General features: G+C 42.4%; 2 protein-coding genes across 3 annotated transcripts in view; one reads left to right on the forward strand and one right to left on the reverse strand.

The window, feature by feature from the left end:
* The first annotated feature begins 6100 nt into the window (after window positions 1-6100).
* Window positions 6101-17801, forward strand: AIP (AHR interacting HSP90 co-chaperone). Of its 2 annotated transcripts, none has more exons than XM_081312989.1 (6): window positions 6101-6368; window positions 9241-9420; window positions 11181-11369; window positions 12019-12195; window positions 14132-14273; window positions 14452-17801. In XM_081312989.1, the coding sequence occupies exons 1-6, from the start codon at window positions 6270-6272 to the stop codon at window positions 14655-14657; spliced, it is 993 nt and encodes a 330-aa protein (XP_081169115.1). In that variant the 5' UTR covers window positions 6101-6269; the 3' UTR covers window positions 14658-17801. The 2 variants fall into 2 exon arrangements, with proteins under 2 accessions (XP_081169115.1, XP_081169116.1); XM_081312990.1 differs by lacking the exon at window positions 6101-6368 and adding an exon at window positions 8164-8462.
* Window positions 17802-18981: 1180 nt separating this feature from the next.
* LOC308659413 (unconventional myosin-X-like) overlaps window positions 18982-21695 on the reverse strand; it is a 107176-nt gene continuing 104462 nt past the window's right edge. The window contains exons 41-42 of the mRNA XM_081312988.1: window positions 20906-21015; window positions 18982-19771 (exon numbers count right to left, since the gene is read on the reverse strand). Coding sequence (XP_081169114.1) covers window positions 19759-19771; window positions 20906-21015 — 123 coding nt within the window. The 3' untranslated portion in view covers window positions 18982-19758. The remainder of the gene's footprint in view (window positions 19772-20905; window positions 21016-21695) is intronic.

Consider the following 21695-nt stretch of genomic DNA (forward strand, 5'->3'; position numbering starts at 1 on the left):
ATCTGGCACTATCCCAGAGGGAGCATCTACAATGTTCAGAGGAAAACTGATAGGGAACCTTGGTGGAGCAGTGGGCTAATGCCTCCTTAAGTAACACCAGCTGCCTGCAATTAGTGCAGGTTCGAGTCCCACCAGGCTCAAGGTTGACTCAGCCTTCCATCCTTCCGAGGTAGGTAAAATGAGGACCCAGATTGTTGGGGGCAATTAAGCTGACTTTGTAATAATGCCGCTTGGGTGTGTGTGTGTGAAAGCCCTAATAAGCAGGCATATACATAGAATGAAGGCTACTGCTAAGCACATTGATTTGTGCTTTAGATTGTAAGCCGCCCTGGGTCTTCGGAGAAGGGTGGGATATAAATGGGATTAAAAACAAAAACAAAAAACCAGCCTGGATACTTAAAAGTTGTTCCTCAAGATAAAATTTGGTTCTAAATTTCAAGCCTCTGATGAGATTATGATCTTACGTCCACTAGTTCAAAAGGACAGAAAACGTGTAACTGAATTTTCTGGAGTTTTTTTAGATCCAAGTACCATGTCCTTTTCCATTGTATTGTCTGGTAGATACGTATTCAGCTCTCTTGCCAAAGAATGGCCCCAGTTTCTCATTTTGCTGAGTGTTTAGCTAGCAAAATGTAGCTATATCTGTCTTTCACAAAGTCTGTAATTAAGATCGGAAGATGGCTCATGAACTAACCATTATGTGGTTACCATCGTCTTACCAAGAAGAGGGACTTGGGCATGTGGGGGTGGGGGAATGGGGAAGAATAATTTCTTAATTGTGCAAGAGACGGAAAAGATAAAACAGTGGTCTCTATTGTCCAAAAGGATTTCTTACCTGAAAAATAGAAAAAAATGAGATGGCAACAGGCTATTGGACTTGTGAGGAGGATTGCTCAGAGTCTTTTTCTGGTGTGCAAGTTCCAGCTGACATCTATGCTTGCAGAAAAACATGCAGTACTTAGCTCCTGGGAATTTACTAAGCTTGCTCTGAAATATTAAACACCCATTTTAAAAGACTTGCTTAGAATATGTTGCCCTGATTCAAGACTGTAGTCAGTGAAAATCAGTATTTTATGTTTCTAATCTGCTAGGTGTCTCCTTACTATATTTTTAATGTGACCCAGAGTTTGATGTATCTGCATATGGCAGATTTTCATATGAAATAAGTTGAGATTTGAGCAGCAAAGCAACTGCACATTATTAGTATGTAAATGTCCTCGCAAAAACACCTACTTGTACAGTGAGCTATATTTGAGATGAAATTTTTTGAGGTATATTTGTGTAAACAATTATACAAGTGAATGTCTGGTGCACAGAGGTTTAAAAATAACAAAGCACACCCCCCCTCTAAAATAGTAATAATACTTGACATAGTTTAAACCCTAGTGTTAACTTTCCATATTCAATCTATACAGGCCATCAAACTAGACCACCAAAAGGGTTAATTCAGCCTCCCAATTGAAGTGCCTGAGGGAACATCCTGGTCTTTAATACCTTAGGAAAGGCTGAAAAGGTTGGGGCCATCCTGATCTCTGAGTAGATGCTGCTCCATGTGTAGTGTAGCTATAATAGTTTTAAAAGCTAAAGTGCATTAAGAGTAACATTCAGATCAGCAGAAGTCTGGGGCCACTTTATTCTGTTTTCAAGTACTGCAGCTTAATGGTAGTTCTGCATCAAGAGTGCTTTCGGAGGACAATGAGAGACCTACAAATCAAATTAGCAAAAAAAAAAAAAGAAGGTATGTCATTGAACCTCCACAATCCTCCTTAGCTACTGGTTATAGGGAGATTAGGACTTGGTTGGAATTGGGGATGTAGTGAAATAGAACGTGGATTCAATTATAGGCATTCCTCTCTTTGTTGAAACACTTTAATATTAATGAGCTGCAAACCTTCCTTTGAACCTATGCTGAAGATTCACAGAATGTAAAATTCCCGAAAGAAATACACACTTGAAATCTTGAAACAAGGACTGAGTGAATACCATAAAGCACAAGTGGATGTTCAAATGGTACATGCTGGCCATAAAATCTGAAATGCTCAGAGAACTGTACCTCTTTTTCAATAGCCCAAATCTCCTTGTATGCCCCCAGAGTTCTTCATATAATAAAGATGATCTTGGAGGGGCAGCTAGAAGCTGATGACTTGAGATCAATTCCCTCGGGAAACTGAGATACATTTCTTTACTCAGGTGTTCAAATTAACCTTTAAATAACCCATTGTACGTCTACAGTTAAATTAATTTTGAAATTTCCTCCTTCCTAAAACATAATTAGGCCTTTTTAAAGAGATACTTGGAACTAGTTTTTTATAATATACCTATTTTCTTGTAGTAGTCATACATGCAATTTTTTTTCATTCTGAAATAATGATTAAACCTAGTTGATTTTCTTCAGTCTTCCCTAAATAATCCTCTAGGTTATGAATAGTTAAAGCAGGTAAGCAGGCTAAGAAGACATATTAAGGCATCATTCATTGTGAGAAAGGCTTCACATGGGTTCCAAATCCATTAATTCACAATATCTGTTGGCCATATAAAGAACGTCATTTGGGTAAAATCCATTTAGTTAATACCTGAAACATTTTATTTATTTATTTATTTATTATTGGGACTTATATGCCATCCTATCTCCCGAAGGACTCAGGGCGGCTAACAACAATAAAACACAATAATACAAATATTTTAAAAAAAGATTAAACTAACAAGCCCCAGTGATAAAATATTAAAAACATTTTTTTTAAAAAACCCCTATCGTCAGTCCAGGTCAGCCTGATGAAAAAGAAATGTTTTGCGGTCGCGACGAAAGGACCAGAGATCCGGGGCCATCCGGAGCTCAAGGGGAAGCTGATTCCACAGGGCAGGTGCCCCCACAGAGAAGGCTCTCCCCCTGGGGGTCGCCAGCCGACATTGTCTAGCCGACGGCACCCAGAGGAGGCCCTCCCTGTGTGAGCGCACCGGGCGATGGGAGGTCATTCCTGGCAGCAGACGGTCCTGCAAATATCCCGGGCCTAAGCCATGTAGGGCTTTATAGGTAAGATCCAGCACCTTAAATCTTAAAATTGTACTTGTTTTATTCCCAACAAACATAAAGTAAAATAAAATTAATACCTGAATAATTCTGCCGTAATAGCTTGCTATGTACAGAAAAGAGTATTTAATTACTTTTTTTCTGAATTCTGTATGAAACACTAGAAAGAAACACGTTTGCAGGAGAAGCCACTTCTACAGCACAAAAAGCACCAATTCTCTATGAGGTCTGGAATTCTGGCAGATCCTGAAACTTTCTCTACTCTTGTTCTTCCAGAGCCAAGAATAAAATGGTCATTCTAGATCAGGGGTCAGCAACCTGAAACAGTGAAAGAGCCACTCGGAACCAGTTCCCTCACAAAAGGAAAAACTGGGAGCCGCAAAAAATGTGTGCGCATATGCGTACATGCGCAGAACAGGGTTTGAAGAGGAGCCAAGGCGAGATATGCACCTACCCTGCATATTTGAATTGATTGGTTGAACTTTTTAGTCCCACTTTTTTTTTGGGGGGGGGGACTGCACATGGCAGAGGACTGGGAGCCGCAGGAGATGGCTGAAAGAGCCGCATGTGGCTCCGGAGCCATGGGTTGCAGACCTATGTTCTAGATCCATGTCTGGAAAGTCCCCAATAGGTAGGGGAGAGCTCTTGATACTGAAACAGAAAACAAGCCTAATGTCATTATGCATGTTTAAATATAAAGCTAGTATAAAGAGACGTGTGCGTGTCTGTACGCATAAGAACAAAGTGATATGCTGCTGTTCCAGCTAACATTCTGATACAAATAAGATCTAAAGCAAAGTATAAATAAAATACAATTAATTAAAGGCCATGAATGCCAACCTATAAATCTTTAGAAATAAAACTGCACCAAGCTTGATAATACTTTCTTGGAACTACGGATCAAATTTGCAAGATGCTTCAAGTTCAATAGATTTTTCAGCCAATTAAAATGCAAAGCTTAATCTAGTGCAGCTAAAACTTCCCATTTAACCTGCTAGTATGAACTCCAGCAAGTTAAACCTGCACAGATTTAACGTTTTATACTAATCTGTCACAAACCACAGTCCTTTATCTATAATGGGCCAGTATTCTAGCAGATACTGTTGCTACTGGTATAAAAAAAGTTTCAAATCTGTGATTCTCTCTATTATTTCAATTGACTTCCCAACACAAACAAATGGACATAACTGGCATCCTGTGGAAAGGGAAAAACTAAGAATTTCTCTGGAACTACCTTTTTGCACTATAAAAGGTAGATCAGCACCCTGAGACTTGAATCCATGCAAAAATGTCTCACTGCAATTTGAGATAACTTATCCCTGTTATACCAGCTGTTACTGTGAATAATTTTAAAAACCAGCTAAGGAAAGGAGAAAATAAAGTCTGGAATGATCAAGAAGAAAAATACAAAACACTAAAATATCAGGACAGTAAGAAACAAGAAAATAGAACTAAAGCAATTCTAAGACTGAAAAAGGTAAACAGCATGAATTTTCTTTAGGAGCCAACTAATGAGTATATGTAAAACTCATTATTTTACTGTATACATTATAACATTGAATAAAATATCCATTGTCAAAACGTATTTCAAAGGTACAAGATAAGTCCAAAATCTAACAGCAACACAAGAATGTCCTTAATTCTCAGCTCATTCAACTTGTTTGGATTTGGTTTTCCAAATAAGATCTGATACAGTTGCTCTCTGAAATTTACTAATTTCCATTTAATTTATGTTAGAATTTTTTTATGTTGAAAAGAGTTCATTAAATTATTTAAATATGTTGTCAACACCTATTCCCATGTGTTTTTCCTTAATTATATCTATGTATTGGTGGAATTTAAGATTAAAATATTAATTTTTTAAAATTCACTTTTTAGCGGTGTTCCATACCAAGTTAAAACTGAACAATGTAATGTTTTTAATAATGCTGGGGGGGGGAGGGAATGAAAATAAATCAATATCATTTGTTACTGTTTGGAATTACAAAGACTCACATATTCTTCTATAATAATCTTTAATCATTGTTATATGCTATTATTGATATTTCCCTTCATGGATTGTTATGATACCAACTGAATAGATGGAAGTGAGGAAGGCTTACTTAATCTCTTGTTGAAGGTAAAATGGACTAATGCATAAGCATTCAAAATTTTAAAAAATCGTATTAACTGGCAGGGTCAATCCAATATTCATAGGTAGAGAAGACGATGAAGAACTAATAGACTTCATGGGTTAAAAAAAATACAGAAACAGGATTTTTCCCATGTTAAGTCTGTTGAAAATCATTTGATGAAATATGGTTTTTCATCTTTGGTATAAGCATGGGGAGTGAAGTTACTTTCCCTGTACGAACAAGAAGAACAAGTAAACTCACATTAGAAATGGACTTGGCACTTAAAAAGGCAAATACTGGCAACTGCAAAAATAGGACCTGCAGCAAGTGACAAAGTCCACTTGCTGGAAAAAGGTTAGAAATCAGTTTGTGTGCTTACTGACCTAAAACTCCAGAATGAACTGCTAATAATTGCTCTCGTCATCAGAGTAAAGAAGAGAAATAGCATTACTGTGGATGCTTTACTCCTTGCGTTTCTTCCTTTGATTCACTGTATTTCTACAGAGAAACATTTAAAATGTTGAATGTTAAAAAGGTGGCCTTGTTTTCAAATGCTGTTTCAGTCAGTCAAATTCTGGGAGTTGCCGCTTCTTCGGATCTCCGGCATCGGTAGGGGATGACTAAGATGATCATCGAAGTCATAAGCCAACCCCACCGTCCGGGATCTGCTCGCTGGAGCCCAGGCTTGCACGTCTACGAACATTCCGACTCCTGCTCGGAGCTCGTCTCACCAAGCTCCATGAGCGTCGCCCACAAGGGAACTGGACTCCAGAGCCGACAGACTTGGCTGGCAGGGAGAGTGAAAATGGGCATGAGGCTCAGCTAACCTCAGGATGTGGAAACCCTAATCTATATTATTTAGCGTTGAATAATAGTAACGCCGCCGCCCCAGCTCCCTGCTTAGTAGAGATTTCTCTTCCCAGCGGTCTGCTCGTCATTCGCAAACTCTACCTCTTTGGGTCAGATCAAACGCTCCGCCCGAGTCTTTCCGAAAATTTCCGACAGCTAACGGATGTGTCCGAGACCGGATACGGAAAAAGACGAGCGCATCCGGAAGAAGACGAGCGAAGTTCGGCAATCCCCAAAGCACACGAAGACTTGGAAGCCGACTCGGGCGAAAAGCCATCATGGCGGACAAGATCGCGCAGCTCCGGGCGGATGGGATCCAGAAGCGGTTGGTGCAGGAAGGCCGGGGACCGCCGCCTGATTACCAAGACGGTACCAAGGTGAAAAAAACAGATCGTGCGCGATTCTCTCGGGAAATAACGGAACCGGGCGGAGAAGCGCGCATGCGCTAATAGAAAGGCACGATTTGGATAAAATGCCCATGCGCGATGGGGTTGTAGATCTGGGCGAGCGGAGACGGGAAGCCGCGTGAGCGAAATGGAACGGTGCCCATTTGCCTTCATTCATTCGTTTGCTCCTGCTCTGGTTTCTGTCTACGTAAATAGGTTGCTGTCGTTCCCACTTTGTATACGGATAAATCTGATCAGCTCTCAGTGTCATTAGCGAGAATAGCTGGTGGTTAGCGAGAATAGTAATTCACCCCATTTAATAGGATACCTTGCAATGTATGGCAGGGAAAGCTGGACCATAAGAAAGGCTGAGCGTCAAAGAATTGAAGCCTTTGAACTATGGTGCTGGAGAAGACTCCTGCGAGTCCCTTGGACTGCAAGGCGATCAAACCGGTCAGTCCTAGAGGAGATCAACCCTGACTGCTCTTTAGAAGGCCAGATCCTGAAGCTAAAACTCAAATACTTTGGCCACCTAATGAGAAGGAAGGACTCACTGGAGAAGAGCCTAATGCTGGGAAAGATCGAGGGCAATAGAAGAAGGGGACGACAGAGAATGAGGTGGCTGGATGGAGTCACTGAAGCAGTAGGTGTGAGTTTAAATGGACGCCAGAAGATGGTAGAGGACAGGAAGGCCTGGAGGAGCGTTGTCCATAGGGTTGCGATGGGTCGGACACGACTTCGCAACTAACAACAACAAATAGGATACCAAATTGGGGAAATCTGGGTTTAGCAAGGGAGATCACCTTCTGTAGCTAGAAATGGAGAGTTGGCAGCCCTCTCAATGTTGCTGGACAATTCCAGCATCCGTGACCAATGGCGCTGCCAGCTGGCGTTAGCTAGTTTTTACAAAATTAGAAATGTCACAGCTGGTCTGGCACTAGAAAGCTGCCACTGCTGAATTTAGGAGAAATTTTCAGAGGAGATAACATTTGGCTGAGCTTGACTGGGTTTGGTTGGTAAGCTTCATATAGCTTGCTTACTGTTGGGACAAAAGACCCAGAGAAAGGATCAGAACTCTAGACCAGGGGCCCTGGACCAGTATCAGGCCACGGCATGCCAGCAACCGGTCCGCACAAACAAGCAAAGCCCCATTCGCGGGATGTAGGCAGCACACAAAACCACACCCCCTCTGGTCTGCAGAAACCGGTCCCTGGTACCCAAAAGGTTGGGGACCTCTGTTCTAGATCAGTATTTCTCAACGTTGGTAGCTTGAAGATGTGTGGACTTCAATGCCCAGAATTCTTCAGCCACCTTTGCTGGTTGGGGAATTCTGGGAGTTGAGGTTCACACCTTCAAAATGCCAAGGTTGAAAAATACTGCCCTAAATCAAATTGGCAAGTAAAAAGGAAAAAAAATCTGAAAAAAATTAGCAGCAGGCCAGTTTTGTCACAGGTACAAGAAAATGATGGCTGTAGCCACCAAGGATCAACCTCAATTCAAAAGCATCTTTACTTTTGGGGAGTTTTTTGTTGTTAATCTCAAGATGCACATTAGCTTCCATTTAGTTTCTTCTTTGCATGCACATCTAAGTAGCTGAAATCCAAGCTAACTGTCTTCAAACTCTAACCTAAAAATTAGAATCAGTTTGGGGAAAACTGCATGGAGCTGTCCCCTTAACATAATGATTTGAACTATTTTTGTCACATAGTGGCCTATGTTTGCCCCAGTGTTAGGATTTTCAGAGGGTAAGAATCAATGGCATTGGCTGTTGGGAAGGTGACCCCCACTGAGTTTTCTTGCCCCACATTTGAGATAGTGTTTTTCAACTCCAGAGGTGCAAGATGGCAGCCCAGTCAGCCAGCCGGGCTGCTTTCCATTTGACATGTATGCTTGTGTGCCACTTGGCTAGTTTGTGCTGAGCCACTTCAGCAATCCATTTCTTCATAGTGGTACATCAGTCCTTTTAAAAATCACTGTTAGTTGCTTTTCAGGAAATGCTGTTTTATGGTTCCAAAGTTGGAACAGATGTGGGTATGCATGCCATACCTGTTGCCACTTCCTTAAAGAAGCCACCTCTTTTCCAAGGTTAGTACAGTAGCCATGTGATCAAAGAAAACTGCACATTTGAGTTAAAACAGGTTGTAATGGTGCTTTGGAGTGGGTATGGATACACTGCCTCAGTAACTTACCAGTGTATATATCCTTGAAGGCTATTGGAGGAATTCAGGAGAAGTTAAAGATTCCTCAAGAAGGTGTTGGCTGAAAGGTATTGCAAAATTATGCATGCTCTAAAATATTTTTGCAGCTTTGGAGCTAAAGCATTGCACAATCCCAATAATGTTTTCACCTTTGCTAAATGCTCTGTGTCTTTCTGATGTGGACAATGTTATATTAAGATGACATCATTGAACTCCATACTGCAAATGAGTTAAAGTATCTGACATACAGGTAGTCCTTGACTTAATGGTTGTAAATCAAGGCATTTACAACGGGGGTTGTTAAGTGACTGCCATGGTCATTAAGGAAGCATTGTAGTCATTTAGTGAACCCTTTTTTCCGCAATGGGCATTTTTTGCCAGAAAAAATAAATAAATGCCAGAAACCAGCAAAAAAAAGTTGCAATTTGTCACATGTCCATGGGACGTGGTAAATAGCTATAAAGGTAAGCCAGTTGTCAAGTACCCAAAATGCGATCACATGACCATCATAACTTAGAAAATGGTTTGTAAATAGCTCTGGGTAGGTCCGTCATAATTTCAAATGGTTGTTAAGCAAATGGTCATAACTCAGGGACTACCTGCAGTCTATTCTGGTAGATCAGTGAGGTGACCTACTCTGTTAATCTGCTTCTGATTCTCTTTAGGTTACTTTCCACTATCGCACAATGCTTTGCAGTTCAGATCAGAAAGTATTAGATGATAGTCATGCCCGGGACAAACCTATGGAGCTGATCTTCGGCAAGAAATTCAAGTTGCCTGTCTGGGAAACCATCTTACACAGCATGCAGGAGGGAGAGGTGGCTGAATTCTTGTGTGACACAAAGGTATTTCTCATGCCTGTTTTGAGGGATAATCTGGCAAAGAATTCATACAATCCTAGAATGTAAGGTTGGAGTTAAAAAAAACACACCACCCTGGAATATCATTTCAACGTACGATCACAGCAGTGAGATTACTGTATTCAGAGGTAGAAAGATGTGACACTACCTACGTTTCCCCGAAAATCAGATCTATCCCGAAAATAAACCCTACCTTGATTTTTATGTGTAGGCCAGTGGGTTAGGACACTGAGCTTGTCGATTAGAAGGTCGGCAGTTTGGCGGGTCGAATCCTGAGTGCTGCATAACAGAGTGAGTGCCTGTTACTCGCCCCAGCTTCTGCCATCCTAGCAGTTCGAAAGCATGTAAAAATGCAAGTAGAAAAATAAGGACCACTACAGTGGGAAGGTAACAGCGCTCTGTGCGCCTTTGGCGTCTAGTCATGCCGGCCACATGACCACGGAGACGTCCTTGGACAAACGCTGGCTCTTCGGCTTTGAAACGGAGATGAGCACCGGCCCCTAGAGTTGGAAACGACTAGCACACATGTGCGGGGGAACCTTTACCTTTAATATAAGCCCTACCTCCCCAAAATAAGCCCTAGCCTGCGCAGCTGGTTGCCCGTCCATTCTGTCTGGTTGTTTGTGATGCCACCACCACGAGGTATGGCGAGGCAGGTGAGGGAGGGGATGGAGCTGCCCCACATGGCCCCCACCCGCTTACCTCAGGCCCTTTGTAGCTAGACCTCCCGTGCCCTGACACCTGCCTCGCCTCATGGCGGCACCAACAGCTTCATCCAGCAGGAGCCAGAGGCCTTCAGGAAAGGCCTCTGCAGCTGAGAATGGAGCCAGGGGTTGACGCAAATGTTGCCCGGCCTCCGTTTCACCAGCAGAGGTCTTTCCTGAAGTCCTCTGCTGGCGAGACGGAAGCCGGGAGCAATGCATGCGAGCGGCGGTGAATGGCTGCAGAAGAAGTGGGCCAGTGGTGGCCACACGGGCTCCTGCTGGACGGGGTTGTCAGTGGTGCCACTGCCGTGAGGTGAGACAAAATAAAACCTAATGCTTTTGGAGGGAAAAACAAAATAAGACCAGGTCTTATTTTGGGGGGAAACACAGTATTAGGGAGGAATGGTTGGTGAAGTTAACAGATCTTGCTAAAATGGATAGTTAACTTTGATGTGAGAAAAGACGTTTCTATTTTTATTACTGACTTAGCATAAAAATGAAAAAATTAACTTGTGACATCGTGATGATTAAGACAGGATAGATTATAGAAAGACGAGTAACAAGATGTAACTTCAGAGACAGGTCAAAATATATTTGTACTTATAACCGCTGTGAAGAATATCAAAATGTATCTTTTTTTTCTTTCTTATTTTACTTCCCCCCCTTTTCTTGCACGTTTTTGCCTTTTCTTATTTCTTTGTCTTTTATTACTATCCATTAGTTTGTGTTAGCTTTTATTTTCCTGTTTAAAAGTTTTAATTAAAAATTGTACTTACAATGTGAGGTTGAGAGAGAGACTTGGAGATCATTTTGCCTAGTGCTGAAATCTACTTTTCCAGAAGTAGGAAAAAGGCCCTTGCCAAATTCTTCTGTTGTGGCTCATAAAGGGACCTTGAACTAGTATTGACTCTGGCATGAGTAAAGGAATGCTAGGTTTCCTTCTTTTATAACAAGTAGACGTCGCTCATTTTTCCTAATTGGGGAAATACATTTAGTCCCTCTTGACTGGGCCATTTTTCTCCCCTTCTCCTGCTTCTCCAGCATGTGGTCTTATATCCAATGGTGTCCAAGAGCCTGAGGAACATCGCAGCTGGGAAAGATCCTCTGGAGGGACAACGACATTGCTGTGGCATTGCCCAGATGCACGAGCATCATTCGCTGGGTTACCCAGACCTTGACGAGCTCCAGCAGAACCCCCAGCCCCTCATCTTTGCCTTTGAAGTGCTCAAGGTGAGGGGGAAGGAAAGGTGAGGTCCTCTGGGCTAGACAGATTAAGAAGGGCAATTGGGCTTTATATGTTTGGGATTCTCTTGCTTACTTATTTCCACAAATCAAGGAGAAGATAGATGCCTTCAGATAGAAGTTGGGAATGAATTTTTCCCGGCACAAATACATGGAGATTTCTACCATCATTTTAATGGGTCTTATTTTAAGGGGAAAGACAGCATGCTTTTTGCTCTCCTACTGAGGCTGTTTGAAGTAATGCAAGTCCTTCTTTTCCCTCTTATCCTGTGTCAACCTGTTCAGCTTTGAGACACCTTTTCAATTATTTTACTCATTTGTTACATACAGTACATCTCTCTCCTTTCTCCAGGAGCTCAAGGCAGCGTGCGCAGCACCTCCACATGCCATTTTTCCCTACAGTAATTTCCTTGGGGGATAGATTAGGAAGGTCAGAGGTTACCCAGGGAGTTTCTGTGGCTGAAAATGCCCTTAAATCCAGGTCTCCCTAACGCCAGTCCAGTGCCTTTCCCAATCCATTGCACTGATTCTCTTCCAACACCTTAGAGCGTGGGGTGACAAAAGCAGGCTGGTTCTTGCGGGCCTGCTTTCTCTAGCACCGTGATCTAACCATGCTTGTTGCCTTGTGCTGCAACAGGTGGAAAGGCCTGGCACATACCGACAGGATCCATGGGCTATGTCAGACGAGGAGAAGATGAAGGCTGTGCCCCTGATCCACCATGAGGGCAATGAGCTCTTCAAGGATGGCAAAGTGCAAGAGGCGGCTGCCAAGTACTATGATGCAATTGCTTGCCTTAAGAACCTGCAAATGAAGGTGACTGATGGTGTGCTTCCCCGGGGGCTGTTTCGCTCGTATAACATTCAGGGCAGCAAATGCCAAATCGGTGAGGGATTTCCACCCTAGATTAAGCAGAACTCCTAACTCATTCCATTGTGCAGGTAGAAATGTAGTTAGGTCATTTTCATAACTAGCTAAAGCTTGGCCTGACCAGAACAATCTTTGCCCTTGATTGAATAGTCTGTGAATGAGATTTCTTCTGTTCAGGCAATGGGTTCCTAGTTATTCAAACATTGGTTTTATTGTGCCTAAAACAGGAGTGCGGGTAGTGCTATGCCTTCAGGTGTATTGTTTGGGGTCCACCAAGTGCTCTATCCTACCTAAATTTATAAAGATTGTTCAATTTAAAAAATGCAAAGGAAACTGGTATTCTGCAGATATTTCAATATTTCATATTGTCAGGCAACAAGACCTTTGGGCCCAACAAAGACCCCTTGGGATTGTAGATAATTTGCTAATTCCTGGGCACCTAAATGGATTTGCTCCCAGGAAATTTTCCCCTGACAGCCTTGTTGTGAATGCATGTACAGTATTTATCACATACAGTATTCTCCAAATTCCAGGTGTGCCCTCATCTGAAACAATGTACCTACATGCTTCTGCACCTGTCCCAGTTTGTGCATACTCACACACACTAAGGAGGTTCCTTGCTAAGCCATTGGAACCATTTTTGCTCAGCTACTCTGGAGCACTCCTGGCCTAGTTCCAGTTAGAGAGAGGGAGTGTATGCTCCGAATAATAATATCAAAGCGATAGCATTTGTCTTCACTCGTGCAGCTCCATGACAGGATCTGACAAGCAGCCAGAATGGCTTCTGTAACATAATTTGTCAAGATATGCAGAATTTCTCTCTTCATCAGAACACGCACATAAAAAGGCTCCCAAGTCAGAATTAACACAATGCTAGCAGACTGGTGTGCGACATGAAATCTGCAGTGTGTTTTTTTCCTCCTCCCTTGCCTACGTTTTCCCTGTTGAAATTGGCACCTGAAATTTTCTTTGCCATTCCATCTCAAGGTGCGATGTAGTCCTTGTTAGAGAAAGATAGGCAGTTTTGTGTGGAAAAGATTCATGTTCTCTCTCCTATTTACCATCTTTTAAATTTTCCTAAGGACTTGGCCGCAGAGTCTGTGATAACGCACCGTGGCCCATTTGCCACAAAATAACTCGACATGGCCAACTCGCCACAGGACAACTTGCCACGGGACAAGAGTTGCACTAATATCGAAGAAATAATGGAATAGAATCATTTATTTATTTATTTATTTATTTATTTATTTATTTATTTATGTATGTATGTATGTATGTATTTATTTATTTATTTATTTATTTATTTATTTATTTATTTATTTATTTAGATTTATATACCGCCCTTTCCCGAAGGACTCAGGGCGGTTTACAGGATATTTTTAAAAAAATCAATACAAAAGCTAAAAACAATTAAAAAAGATTACATCATTCCCTGAGAAAAAAATAAAAACCCCAGTTAAAGTTTAAAAAAATTCTCAGCCTAGGCCAGAGAGCTCGAAGAGCCAGGTCTTCAGGTCCCGGCGGAATGAATGGAGGTCAGGGGCAGTCCTAAGCTTCATTAAAGAAAGGGTGCCAAAAGAAGGACAAAATGGGATGTGAATGAAAAAAAGTTTGAATATTTTTAAAAATTATTTTAAATAATTAAATTGAATTGCTGAATTCTCCCTCAGTGAATTGTCCCGTGCTGAGTTGGCCATGGTGAGTTGTCCTGCAGCAAGTTGGCCGAGGCAAGTTGTCTCTTCCGTTGGCTGCATGTGGATTTGATCTTGCTGCCACCACAAGAAAGGCTGTCCCAGGCCAGCCCACAAGGGTTCTGGCCTGTGGACAGACATTTTTACAACTGACCCATGCTTTGTGCCCTTTCTCTTGTCCCATGCCATAGGAGCAGCCAGGATCTCCGGACTGGATCCAGCTGGACCAACAGATCACTCCTTTATTGTTGAATTATTGTCAGTGTAAGCTGCTGAATGAGGAGTACTATGAAGTGCTGGATCACTGCTCTTCTATTCTGAACAAGTACGAAGGTAAGGTGGCTTGTGAGCTACTGAAGAGCCACGGTGGGTTTGAAGGGTAGAAAAGTCTACAATGTGGCCGGCTAATGGGGAGGAGAAACATCAAGGCTGAAACTAGAGCAGGCCTTCAGGGGTCGTCGTCAGGCCATGGATCCTGCCTGGCTTATTCAAATGGCCACTTCCCCCACAGATAACGTCAAAGCCTATTTCAAGAGGGCCAAGGCTCATGCAGCCGTCTGGAACGCAGCTGAGGCTCAGGCCGATTTTGCCAAAGTGTTGCAGTTGGATCCATCGCTGACCCCAGTGGTAACCCGGGAGCTGCGCAGCTTGGAGGCCCGCCTGCGTGCGAAAGATGACGAGGATAAGATCCGTTTCAAAGGCATCTTTTCCCAGTAGTCCTTGGACCTGCTGCTCTCGCTCAGGACAGCTCTGGCTTTATATCTGAGCCTGTCCAGGGAGAAGTTGTGTAAATGTGGTATGTGGCTCCTTGTCAGGCTTATCCCCACCCTCCACATCAATCTTGGAGGGAGCCAGCTTTTCTTGCCAACCAAGTCTGTACTCTCCATGCCAATAGCACTATTTGCTACTGCCAGGGTTAGATACGGCAAGAAAGCATTTCGGATTCTCCAAGCCAAAGCAAGGTGGAAGGCATGCCCAGAAATGTATCCTGCCATTTATGTTGGGAGCCTACCTTTCTCCTGTAATTGATTTTATTCTCCTGTTTCACCACACACGGTGCCTTTTGGTCATCTGAGCACAAGGAAGGAAACTTATTTTCTTGGGCTGATGTCTTACGAAAGGGCTGGCAAAAGCTTTGGCTGAAGGTTTTGCTTTGAATTGAGGCTTCTTTTCCATCTCCAAATCTCCTTTCAGCTGCTAGTGAAAAGGCTGGCCATAGGAGCATCTGATCTCTAGAAACAGCAGAGACTTCCAACATCCGAGATGTGGGCAAGAGAAAAGGGGATGCCAGTAATGACAAATCTGAGAGGCGAGGGGCTCTTGAATATCATCCCTGCTCTCTCTCTCTTTAGAATCATGCACATACACAGTCTCAGTTAGGCATCCTTTCCCCCCAGTCTTTGCTACTACTTGAATATATAGGATTATACTCAGTAATCTCCCCCCCCCCCCACACACACACACTTTCCTTTCTAACCAAGAAGCATAGTGAGCGTCTCTGGTGCAGGTTAAGAAGGGGAAAACAAAGCATGTCTGAGAGAAAAGGCTGGAGCTCATGTCTGCTGTAGTGACGTGGCTGTGCTGGCAAACTCCTCAGCCCACCCTTGGGGAAAGAATCCCGGGCTGGTCGAGTCTTGAGTTGAAGAGATGTGTATTGTTGCTTTCCAGCCTTGGATTGGTGGAGCTGCTGCAGTGTGCCTGCCAAGGGACTTTTGAGTTGCCACTCAGTGGTACTTGGGTTTGATATGTAGGAAAAGAGACACCTGTTGGGTGTGGCTCCCTAATTAAAATAGGGTGACACCTTTCCTTCTCTCCTGTAGAAGCCATAGGAGCAAAGGTGATGCTAGCTGGCCTATCTCAGCTATGTATCGGGAGTAGTCTACACTTATGTCTGTGTACACTTTGGAGAGCAAGCAACAGAATGTCATTTTTAATGTGTGCCAGTGTGCCCACAGTAAAAAATGACAACAAGGGTTACCTTGTCTTGTGCACTGTACTCCACCCTCTCAATAGCTTCTGACTGCTTTAGAAATCTCCGCCATAAAATCGTCACTTCTTGGAATGCCAACTTTTCTCCTTTAGTAGCAGTTACTGGCAAAGCAGTCCCTGGGCTTAGGTTCGGCAGCCACTCCTTGTTCAAAATCTGCCCATCCTGAGTTTTGTTCTTGAGCGGAGCAAGGAGGAGACGGGTCTGCAGTCCTGAGCTGTTTCCCCCCCCCCACCGCCCCCTTTTTACAGAAACCAGCCTCAGCTTGGGCTGTGAAACCGTTGTCGATGCCTCCCTCCAGAAGGAAAACTCCGTAGCTCGAGAGTTTCTCCAGGGTGTGCTGTGTGTTGCGGGAATTGTATGAGGATTACCTTGCTGGGTTTAGACAAGAAAATCCTCACCACTCCAAACTGGAGCGCTATTGACTGTCTTGTTTTTAATGGTGTAGTGTCCGAGAGTGAAGGTCCCTCCTAGGAGCTAGGCTTCCCAATCCACTCCCCATTCCCAAGTAATGGAGAATAGTTGTTATTTGTTTTGTTGCTTGGGGGCGGGGGAAAGAATCTTTCAACACCTCAAAAATTTTCTTGGCAGCTTTCCAATCTAGGATCAAGGACCTGATTAGTGTGTTTGTATCCATGTGTTTCTGTGTGCGTCTATCTATCGATTGCAGCCAGGAGACAGGGCGAAAAATGTTCCTTAATAAGACCAGAACAAGGGACACATCCGGTGAGCGCAGCTTTCCATAATTGGGAGCTTTCTAGCTGAGTTTGGTCTGCCTTTGGGAAGCACAGCCAGAGGACCTAAAGGAAGAAGCTGAGCTATGCAGAGCAGGAGAGTATTTGTTTTTTTTCCCCCTTTCCTGTGGTGGATGAGACTGAGAATTGTTTCCTACTGGGGATATGACCGGGATGTTTCCTTCCATCCTGCCTCCTCAAAATTTCTATTGCCAAAGTCGCCTGTGAACCTCTCCCGATTAGCTATAGACCTGTAGCTGACAGTTCACTAATTTTACTTCTAAAATTGTTCGTCACCTTTTTAAGGGCCATGAATTAGATCTAGTCTTTGTATATTTCTCTCACTAAATTGCAGGGGAGTTCATGATTTACTTTTTGTTTCAAGGGAACAACCCCCCCCCCCGAGTTCAAATAAAACTAATCTCAATCCAATCCATGACTCCTTGGAAGAAAATATACCTGGTTTCCTTGTGTATTTCCCAAATGTTGGTAAAGCTGTGCATTTGTATAGCTAGAGCTGCTCCCCAGGTGTTAGTTCTAGGCTGCTATTTGCTGTGCCTTTTTTTGTGAGCTCTTGTAGACTAAAAATATGCTTGGATAGCTTCTAAACCAGAGTTGCCTGGTAATGATAAACGATGATGAAATTTATGGATGCGTCTTCAGCACCATAGGGATGGCCAGTAATGGAAATGAGAACCCATTACTGAAGTGTTTTGTGATGCAAAGCCTCCACATGCTGGCAGAAGGCAACATGTAACACAGTTCAAATTAAAAAGAGTATTTTTCGCTCGGATATTATCTGTGTGGCTTCTTTAAGGTGTGGCTTTAATAGGACGTTACAGCTTTCCCCTTAATAAACTAATTTGTCTTGCTTGATAGTCTTGCCGTTAGCAAAGGCACTTTCCTCTTCCACAGGCCTATCTTTCTGCCTGCGCATCCCTGATTCAGGGAAAATGAGAGGCAACCAAATTAGAAGTCTAATACAGTGTTATCTACACATCTATACTGCCCGGTGCATTTTCTTGTGCCTTGCATGGCTTGTAAACTTGTTCCCCTTTCAGTTTAGCCTGGCCCATGTCTCCAGGGTCAGAATGAGAGCAAAGAAGGTGTAAAAAAAACCATCATGAGGTGCACACACCTCATTGTTCTTCCAGCCTTGCGATTCGTTACTATGATTTAATGGATTACAGTTTAGAGTACTGTACAAAAATGTTAGTGGAAATAGAAGCCTGAAATTTTGCTCATCTAAGGGCCTATTTTATCTATTTTGCTTTGAGCTGCCATTGAGAAGAGCATAATGGTCTAAGAACTTACAAAAAGGTATTTTTAAAAAATGAATTAGAAATCATAGGATGAGGCCGGGTCACATAAGGCTGATCTATTCAGGAGTTTAGATGGGGTTTAGCAAGTCATATGGGAAATCAACATAAATATAACATTTTAAGGAAGTGTGTGCAAATTCTGCTTCCTAGGAAGTGATTTTTTTTAAATTATGAAAACATGGCCCAGAGAGAGTTTCTTTAATATCCTCAGTCAAATCCTTATCACAAAGCATTTTTTCCTATCAAATTAGAATTAGCTGTAATAAATGTTTCGGAGTATCTTTAAGTGTGTGAAAAAGCAGTTATATGGGGGGGACAAAATCACAAGAAATGAGGTGTTTCATTGCTTCAAACCAAGTCTGCAAACAAAAACAAAAAAAACTAAAGGAAAATAATTATGCAATCAATAATTTATTAAACCTCCATTTTGTAAAGCCAGTTACAAATTAAAGAAGTGCAGAAATAAATCTGCAATACAATTAATGTCTGTTACATTCCCAATTGGGTTTTAGCTGCCTGCAGCAACCCATGAGCCAGGATATATCGGTATAGTGGTATTTTGCAGGTTCAAGGGAGCTGAAGAATGTATTGTGGAGACTGAAGTCCAGGCTTCCTTCAAGTAGTGCCCTCCATGTGTGAAAACTAATTGTCACGCCCCAATATACAACACGCCAGCTGCAGTGACTGGAAATTCTTGATCTATATTTTTTTTGGGGGGGGGCACTTGGTTGAGAGGAAGCCTGCCCAACCTAGACAAAAAATAAGGTCACGTGACGCTTCTACCAGTCTCTTCGGTTCCACTTTCAGAAACTCAAAAGAGGCAAGAGAGGGCCACTGAATGGGACTCAGCCTGACATATTAAGGCAATGTCTATAGCAGGGGTAGGCAACCTCGGCTCTTTTAGGACTCATGGACTTCAACTCCCAGAATTCCTCAGTCAGCTGTGCTGACTGAGGAATTCTGGGAGTTGAAGTCCATGAGTCCTAAAAGAGCCGAGGTTGCCTCCCCCTGGTCTATAGAGAGGCGAATTGTGATGTTTAGATCCCAGCCTGCACCAATGTTAATCACATTACACGCACCAAATATTTGGGGGTGTCTCTAATTGTTCCTCCATTATGGCAGAGAATAGAAAAGATGGCAATTGTGGTCATCGAGACCTAGAAATTTTGTTCATCTAGTCATGATCCTCATTTGCAATCCCAGACGCAGGAGGGAATGGAAGGTCACTGCTTGGGAAATCCTTTGCGGAGGTCCATTTCCTTTGGGTTCTGGGCGGGCTGGACATTCTGAAGCACGGATATAAGATGTAACCTTATCCTCTGAATGAACTGGATAAATGTTTTTTTTTCCTGTTAAGTGGCATTTCCCTAAACATGAAGCATGAAAAATTTCCGGAAGGTGGTAGACAAGACATCCCTAGTTCAGCATTCCTCAGCCTGGGGAACTCCCAAGAGCTGAAGTTCACGCATCAGGAGATGGCCCAGTCTGGGAGATGTTGCTTAGTAGTGGCAAACATTTGTACTATGACTGAAAATAATGTAAATTCAGGATTGGGCAGGGGCACACAATTCAAGAGCCTGAACGTCTCAATTATAAATTGTGGAAGAATACTTACATTGGGAACCTTGTGCTCTCAGATATTTTGATTCTTCTTTAGTCCCAGCTGCCATAGCTGGTAGAAAGGGGCTGGGGGAGTCCTCATCTAAAGCCAATGGGCAGCACCGAGAGAGCCAGATTTTCATGAGGCAGGAGCTTTATCATGTCCCTAATTTCTTCTATTTCTTGTTGCTACCAAACCCAGATAAATTAGATGTAAAGATAAACCTGTTTATTTTTCACAAACAGTATCAAGGGTTCAGAGCCTCTTTTTTTCTTAGTAAGGAATTCGGAGCATTTTATCGCAGTATTTTCTTTAAGGGTTTTCAAAAATATTTTCGGTGCAAGTGAGCCAATGTGTTATTTTCTACACAAATCACATTTAATCTTAGGCTCCAAATATCTTTGTCCAGCCTGGCACCCTTCAGTTGTATTCAGTTATGATTTCATCAACATATCTAGGATGCATCGGAACAGATGAGAATGCACTCAGGCTAAGATCAGAGAAGAAATCTATTCTTTCTATCCCATCTTGCCACCAATTTTTCCCATTGCTTATATATGATGGCAGTGCAGAAAAACAAAAGATTAAAAAAAATACTGCAAAGTCCAAACTCCTTGCCAAGGAAGAGAGAGAACTCCAGCATACAAGTGAATTTATCCTCTGAATGAACCCAGATAAATGTTTTTCTGCTAAGTGGCACTTCCCCAAACATGCAGCGTGAAAAATTATGAAGGACTTCAAGAAGGAACAACGCCATGTCTTTACATTCATGCAGCCTTGTGACAGCTGATCTCCCAAGTAGCAGGAGTCCCCAACCTATAGACGTAGTACTGATAATTGATTTGGAAGCTGAAATCATTGCTTGAAGCCACTGGTGAAAGTAAGTCTTGGAAAGATGAAGGCTGTTGAGATGTAGCAGCTCATTCCTGAGAAATCACACATGCTCTACCCAATGAAGAGCTTACGATCTCTCTCAGATGCGGAATTCTTGCTGATATTAGCTTAGCAACTCTCCTGCTGCTTTTATTGCAGAAAAGGTTTTCACATGATGATCTTTCAAGCAAAGATGGCTCTTGCTTTGTCCTTGCGGTAAGATCTGACCCATAAGAGTGGGCTCAGGGAAAATTCACATAAAACTGCCTCGGGATCTGGCCTGTGAGTTTCTGATTTTAATTATGAAGGATCTGGATGTTCTGTCAGGCAAGATGCTGGAAGGAGAATTATGGAATAATGTTTTCTTACAAAATGAATCTGCTACAAATTTGGCTGAGTCACAGCACATGTCCTTCTAAAGCAGCATAATTAACTGCAAATCCAATCACCTCATCCAGATACTCGCATGGCTGTCCAAGCTGGTGGCTGATCTGATGCTACAGCATTTCTTCACAATCATGTTGATGTAAGCCTTCATGATTTTAATTATTTCTCCCACCTAATAAAATAAAAGAGAATTATCAAAACCCTTCAGTAAACTACAAAATCACTGTGGTATCTCAGCCTCCAAGACAAGTTGAAGATGTATTTTACAAATCAACAATGCTATATTGCAGGGGTGTCAAACTGCTGGACTGCGGGCCAGATGCATCATCTTCAAGCTGCGCCCACCCCATTGCCGGCAATGGCAAAACCGTCCCGATACATTGCGTGACGTCACGTGACGTCGCGAGTTTGACAGGTCTGCTATATTGTGACTGAAATATAAGTCTTCAATACGCAATTTAAGATTCCCCAGATATGTACTGATCTTAACATCTATAATTTCCAATAAGCATATATAACAATTTCTCTGGCTGGAAATAACAGGAGATAAAATCAGTATACATATGGAAGCATTAGAATGGCTAAATCAATTAAAGCTCTGACACTTGCTAAACAGTTTTTACATCATTATTTTATTAAAATTCTACCTTTCTTCAAGCATTTTAGTAAATGCTTAAAATGCCCATTTTAGAGCTTGAGAACTTGAAGTGTAACTTGATTAAAAATTCATTTGTATTGTTATCATCTTAGAAAAAGAATTCCTCCTTCTCCTACAAGAAAAAAGTATTCAGAGAAAGCTAACTATGGCAGTTTTAAAAGATTATTTTTCTTGCTACTGCTAAAAAATTCAGA

This window comes from Vipera berus (genome assembly GCF_964194415.1).
Source record: "Vipera berus genome assembly, chromosome: 1".
NCBI classification, from domain to species: domain Eukaryota; kingdom Metazoa; phylum Chordata; class Lepidosauria; order Squamata; family Viperidae; genus Vipera; species Vipera berus.